The sequence below is a fragment of the Hippocampus bargibanti genome, linkage group LG02 (assembly GCF_051943395.1).
Source record: "Hippocampus bargibanti isolate YZ-2025 linkage group LG02, ASM5194339v1, whole genome shotgun sequence".
Taxonomy (NCBI): domain Eukaryota; kingdom Metazoa; phylum Chordata; class Actinopteri; order Syngnathiformes; family Syngnathidae; genus Hippocampus; species Hippocampus bargibanti.
In genome coordinates, this window is record NC_142735.1 from 26,737,722 (window position 1) to 26,744,422 (window position 6,701).

Sequence of the window (6,701 nt, forward strand, 5' to 3'; positions counted from 1 at the left end):
ATTGTTTAATAACACCCCGCAAAAAAGACAAAACATTTCAGTATCAGCTCTAGCATATGACAACACACACAGGCCAGACACATCTCGGAAGTGGTGCCATTGTGCAATCACTCCAACTACATTTACAGTACACCATGTGCTAAATAGATTGCCCACACCTGATTTATTCTCAACATGACAGTCCTGAGGTCAAAGCATACATTTGGGTAAGGAGAATGGTGAGGTTGGATTCATTTTTATGATTATTTATTTTTACAACACCACCTGTGATATTTTTTTCCTGGATCAGTCAGTCTACATTTTATGTGAAATCACATGACAAGCAAGAAGCCTGACACAAAATGACAGGAAGGTCAATCATCGCTGATAAAGGAATCACATGACTCGTGTAGACTCGTGTACGTGTGTGTGCGCGTGCAAGTGTGTGTGTCTGTGCACGTGCGTGTGTGGAGGTGTGGTTGCGTTATGCAGTACACCAAAGATGTATTCAGGTCACATTCAGTTGACTTTTGCTCATGGTTTGTGTTGGCCAGGAAGCCCAAACCAGTCAGACCACAACTGAAAAGTATTTGTGAGACTAACAAATGGCGGTGAGAACTAGTTCCATGTTGAAAAATGATTAGACACAAAAACAGATAATCCCATAAACACATTTGTAGGATATTCTGCGCCACTGGATGGCCCGGTGTGACAGTGGTAAGTAAGTTGGCCTTACAGTGTAGAAGTCGTGGGTTTGATCCCGACTCCAACCTCCCTGTGTGGGGTGTGAATGTTCTCTCCGTTGCTGCACGGATTTTCTCAGAGTACTCTGATTTCCTCCCACAGTCCAAAAACATGCATTGAACACCCTCAATCACTGGTGTCAAACCTGAGGTCCGAGGGCCAGATTTGAGTCACCACATCCTTTTATGTGGCCCGCAAAAGGAAATCAGCCATGTCAACTTCCATGATGTTGACTAAAATTAAATTAAATTTAAATTATGACATTGAATAAATATGTCATATTGTCAGCATTTTCTTGTTACCAAATCCGTCATTACAGTAACAAAAAGTATTAAAAAATATTATTGCCTTTTCGGCTGGTTAATATGTCAACCTTATAATGCAGAGGGACTTTGTTCAATTCCAGCTCCAACCTCCCTGTGTGGAGTTTGCATGCTCTCCCTGGGCCTGCGTGGGTTTTTTTCCAGGTACTGCAATTGCCTCCCACATTCCAAAAACATGCACGGCATGCTGATTGAACACTTCAAATTGTCCTGAGATGTGAGTGTGAGCACAAATGGTTCTTCGTCTCTCTGTGCTCTGCAATTGAATGCAAACCGGTTCAGGGTGTCCCCTGCCTACTACCCATAGTTGGCTGGGTAGGCTCTAGCATGACCCTGGTGAGGAGAAAGCAGATCCAAAAAATGGAGACGTGGATGGATCTTCACATGTGGGTAATCTTGCGTCACCATTTTTATTGATTCAAGGGTCAATGTTAGAAACAACATCAAGGAAGGATGCATCACCGTTATTGTTTGGGCAACGGCGGCAAGTTAAGGAGCCGGCAAACGCTGTTGCACTCTGGTCCGTGTTGCTCGCGCAGGAACGACGTGATGCCCCTCTGGGCGAGGTTGGAAGGGCCACGGGGGGTTCTAGTAGAGTGTATCTGGGGGTCGGTGAGGTACGTCAGTCCTTTGCCGTTGGCCGTCACCCACCCTGGCAGGACAGCAAAAAGTGTTTGTGGTTTTCTAATTTCAAAACAATAAGTCCATCTTTCCCCTCTACGGACCTTGCAAGTCCACCACCACGTCCTGGCAGTTGGAGTGCAGGTAGGTGAAATGCCCGAAGGCCAGGCCGTATTCTGTCGCAGGGAGAGCTTCGTTCTTCTTTTTGATATTGTTGGTGAGTTTGACAAATTGGCCTAGCATATAAGGCTCCACGGTGATGCAGCCCACAATGACATCTCCATCCAGAATCTGCTCACCGCCATGGACAAGAACCCGTACTATGTTTGCATGACGGTAGGTTCCGGGTTACGATTTTGTCTTACCAAAAGCGCCTCTGAGGGAACGAAGAACATCTGGGCCATGACCTCTTTGTCGTAAAGGCTCTTGTTGAATTCTGTCACATAATATTGGGCCGTCATTTGCCTCTCTACGTCTCTCAGGTGAAACTGGATCTGCGTGGGCTTCCGGTAGTCCTTCCCGACGTAACTGCGGATTGGCAGAAAGTCAGAAATCATCGCAGAGACGACGGGCGTTTAATTTTCTTTGGGCACCTGCTCAGCCGTTCTTCCTGGTGTAAGAACTGGACCCAGATGGCGGTCCTGTGGGTGCCATGCAAGCCCATTGACTCACCGATATAGACACAGGTCTCTCTCGCGGTCCATAGTCCAGAGGCTTTGGAGAACTTTAAATGTAGAGCGTCTGACAGAGGGGATAGTTGTTGTGAACTATGGCGTGGATAGACCACCATATTAAGTTCGGACTTAGAAACTTACCGTGGGCCGAGCCGTACTGCTCAAGTTTGAATTTCTCCTTGTCGCTGCTCAGTCTCTTTAGCAGACATTCGTGGCAAACCCCAGCCAGGAGGCTGCGGTAGTCCTCCTGGGACAATTCGTACTGCCTCAACGGATCAATCTGAGCCAAGGTGTTTCCCTTGAAACAGCCACTGCAGCGGGGTTTCAATGTTTGGGGATCGATAATTAACTCCTGTGGTATCCCATGAGATTCTTCCGTAGAGGGTTCTGTGGTCTTGCAACTGACACCATCGGCTTTTGGAATCTCCAACGGTTTGGGCGGACTGAATAATTCCCACCCGGAGGCTGGGTCAGATTCGGAATCGCTAACTTCACAATCTTGTGTTCTCATGAGAAAGAAGCTCCCGCTCGACTCGGATGATTTGTGGCTTCCGGAGTATCTAGATGATCTCGGCCCTGCTAAAATGTTTTCCCATGATGACTTGGAGCCAAAACTGTTACTGAGGGAGCTTGATCTGAATGTTAGCTGGGATAATGACCGCGGTAGTCCATCAGCCAATGGGCCCATTGGCCCCAGGTCATCATCGCCGGCATCAGAGCCCGCCGTCGGTATATCTGCTTCGAGAATTTCAAACCTCTCGCCGCTGCGATCCAGACTGGAGGAAACGTGGCTGTCGGGTGTTTGCGGTGTCCATCTCCCCGACACACAATTTGTCAAAGAGAGCTTCTTCCACGAAGAGCTGAGGCTGTCTGCACTTCCGATACTGCAGCGGAGAACAGGCGGTCGGGAAACATCAGAGGATGACTCTCCAGAAGGTTTAGAAACGATGCACTCAGGGTCGGAAACATCCACGGTGGTCCAGAGTGCTGTTATGCACAAGCTAGCACCATCCACTTCATTGTTCCTAGCCTTACACTTGCCGTTGAAGGTCTTACACAGTGACATGTGATACTTCCGGAATCTCTGCAGCACTTTGGAGAAGCCATCCAAAGATAAACCGACCATCGTGTCATTCACGTCTCTGAAGCTATCAGGGATAAAAGAGCCACTGTCGGAATTGACGAAGGGCTCCACGCGCAACTCCAGTTTGACCCGTGTCATTAGCTGCATGATTTCGGCACACAAGCCGCTTTTGTCCTGGACGTTTGTGTGGCAGTAATCATAAAAACGCGTCAAAGCTTCCTGGCAAGCCAGCATCGCTCTCGATAGAGCATCAGAAGCTCCGCCGAGCCATTTGTGAGTGACAACGAGCGAATAAGCCGCCTTGATGAAAGTGTGCAGCTCCTGCTTGCTAGTGACATCGTCTCCATTGGTTTTGCTGAGGAGCCCCACTTCGAACGCCTCCTTGGCCTGTTGGAGGAAGGATTTCCTCTTTGTGGGGGGACACTCCGCAGAGAAACTGTATGACAACAAACAGGTCCCGAGGGCCGTCTGCAATGGCGGGGAGGAGTCAGACTCAACAGGGCATGACGCAGACCATTGTGCCAATAAAACTTACCACATTGGTCAGCACATAGAGCGACGTGTACTGGCTGTATACCACTGCCATTTTGGCCACCTTAGTCGCCGACAAAAGGCGATGGGTTGGGTCGCCGAGTAAAGTCTGCATATACGGAAAAATAGCCTAAGTCAGGGGTGTCCAAAGTTTTTGCAAAGGTGTCCAGATTTGGTCTGTTAAAAATGTAGGTGGGGGGGCTACCTGTGCGGACGTTCTTCCCATATACTGCAACAGCAAGTTATTAAAGTAATTTTCAGCGAGCCATTATGTGTTTTAAATTTGTTTTGTTTTATTTTATCTATATCACTTTGCTGCTGTGAAATGTAAATTTCTCCACTGTGAGACTAATAAAGGCATATCCAATCCAATCCAATAAGGCATGTGTTTTGGTTCATTTGAAACATGTATACGAAAATCGAATTGACATTGAAAATTGAAATTGAATATTCACTTCACTTCACTTTTTTAACCCTAACTTTTTTGTAACAGTTGAAAAGAAGGCGTTGTTCTTTCACTTGATTGTCACCATTTTAGATCTTTTTTTTTTTTTAAAGAAAATCACCATTTTAGAAAATTGGGGGGCTCATTCAGTCAATGACTTCTATACTATTTTGCTGATCCTAATTGAGCCTATAGATGGCACTTAGCACACGCAGATAACAGCGTGACTGCATTTTACTATTCATTCTACATGCGGACCAGACATTATTGATTTTATGACGGAGGCTACGGGCCCGGAAGAAAATAGTCCATGGGCCGCATTCGGCGCCAAGGCAAATTTTAGACATGTGTAGCATAAGTGGTCCAATTCCTTTAAAAAACAACCGTCAGAAGGTATACTCACTAAATCCTGGGTGATCTTAAAAGCATGGAAGTCCTCATCATTCATGGAAAGCAGGATGTTAGCGAGGATGCCAAGGGAGGTCCCAATACCCTTTGAGGTCAACCCAAGTGCATGGGTCAATTACAGGGCACACGGCAGATTCTAAACCCCACCAAAAAAATAAAATAAAGGAAGTCGGGTCACCTTTTTATCAGGCTCAAGCAGTGTGTCGTAGCCAACCAGTGAAGCCCAGATGAGATGTGCTGCTTCCAGCCACAGTCCTGCGAGCACATTTTCATGGCGGAGGTGTCAAAATGATGTGACAGACACACAGCGGGAGAAAAGAATCACACCTAGTTTTTGCAAAAGCATTCCACGCACTTGCAGGCTGACAGCCTGGACGAGAGCACGGTCACTTTCCGAATGGTACACCCAACATCCTGACAAAAGAAGGAGGGTGAGAATTTAAAATGACATTGATTCGTTTTCCACAAGGGATTTGTCAGAAGACATTAAATGTGTTTTCACCCGTGGTCCCGCTATTGATGATAAGATGGCTCAATATGCGCTCAGCCTTCTGCAGTTTGCCTGAAAGACACATGACGATTCCAGTTATCCGCCGTCTTTCAACTGTGCGGGTCCAGCATAGTTTCATCTACCTAAGTTTAGGTACACCCGGGCCTGTCGTATGATCAGCTGAGGGGCCACCGGGGCATCTGGGTAGCGCTTGTGAAGCAGCTTGCAGATCTTCAACAACTTCCCTGATTCGTCTGTCCAGTAGAGAAAACGGTCCAACAAAAAGAGGACCGCGAGAGCCGCTTGTGCATCCTGGGCTATGATCGCCACCTCCAGGACATTCTGCAAATGTGAGTAAAGTCAAGGGACTAGCGTGGAGACGAGGTGAAGATCGATCACAGCAGGTTACGGAAACGTCTCTGTGCTATTTTTCCAGAGGCTAACCAGTCTTATTGTGACTGACAAGACGACTACAAGGCCTCTGCGACGTCTCTGAGATGTCCTCGGGACCAAGTAGACTATGTTTGCTACTTCACGACAACTCTAGGTGAGACCACGTAACGGAGTCTGGCACAATAATCACAACTAATGGAACATTTTGAGTCTCCCCAAATCACCACGACTGATAAACTTATCGGATCAGTCGCCGCAAGAGACAAAGTCACAAGGTGCAACCATCACCAGGAGCTGAGGTAGATGCTGGTTGACAAGATCGCTCGAGTTGCTCTTGTCATCGGAGCTGATGGACTGCTTGTACTGCCATTTCTCAGGCACAAAGGGCCACTTCATTTCCAGGGCCTCTCGTAAAAGTAAAGTCAGCTCCACACACAGGGAATCTGGAACAAGAACGCAAAAACGTCATCAGCCGTGGCTCTGGCGAAACACCGCCCTCCCGTGTCCGACCTCTGACACTGCAGTAGTTGTGCCTCACGGCCTCAGTGGGTTGAGTGGAATCATTTGCCCCTGCCGCCCTGAGGCATTTGTCCAGCAAACCTGCCACTTCCTGGTTGGCCATCCTGGAAAAGTCAATCAACACAGAATCATAAGATTGTAGTTTCGCCGCTCACCTATTCAAAGTCTTTTTTGGTCGCGTTAACTAGTCCAATGAGTTAATTCGACAACCTACCTGGCAGTCGGTTTCAAGTGTTGTTACACTTTCTAGTTAAAAGGGCGGACTGTGGCATGATGCGTTCACCGATATCGGAAATATTAAAACTACACAAAAGGAGCGTTTGTAAAACCCCTCAGCCTGCGTTTCGATTTAAACGTGCTTCATAGTGGGGAAATAAACGTTTATTTAGTGTCGGATTAGTGGTTACTCTAGTTACTAGTGGTTAACATGCTTGACTGCAGCACGCGACTCCCGAGCACGCAGCGGCCGCCCAACTCGTGGGTGTCTCCG

General features: G+C 47.4%; 1 protein-coding gene across 5 annotated transcripts in view; it reads right to left on the reverse strand.

Annotated features, from left to right (window-relative positions):
* Positions 1-6,701, reverse strand: part of alpk1 (alpha kinase 1) — a 37,876-nt gene continuing 31,175 nt past the window's right edge. The window contains exons 2-15 of one of the 5 annotated variants that reach the window (XM_088990587.1): positions 6,203-6,315; positions 5,981-6,135; positions 5,443-5,641; positions 5,312-5,371; positions 5,137-5,223; positions 4,988-5,064; positions 4,805-4,894; positions 3,961-4,065; positions 2,483-3,893; positions 2,261-2,408; positions 2,033-2,195; positions 1,772-1,958; positions 1,509-1,698; positions 1-1,379 (exon numbers count right to left, since the gene is read on the reverse strand). In XM_088990587.1, the coding sequence (XP_088846713.1) occupies positions 1,511-1,698; positions 1,772-1,958; positions 2,033-2,195; positions 2,261-2,408; positions 2,483-3,893; positions 3,961-4,065; positions 4,805-4,894; positions 4,988-5,064; positions 5,137-5,223; positions 5,312-5,371; positions 5,443-5,641; positions 5,981-6,135; positions 6,203-6,315 (2,983 nt within the window). In that variant the 3' untranslated portion in view covers positions 1-1,379; positions 1,509-1,510. The other 4 variants (XM_088990588.1, XM_088990586.1, XR_016114266.1 and 1 more) reach the window with 4 other exon arrangements.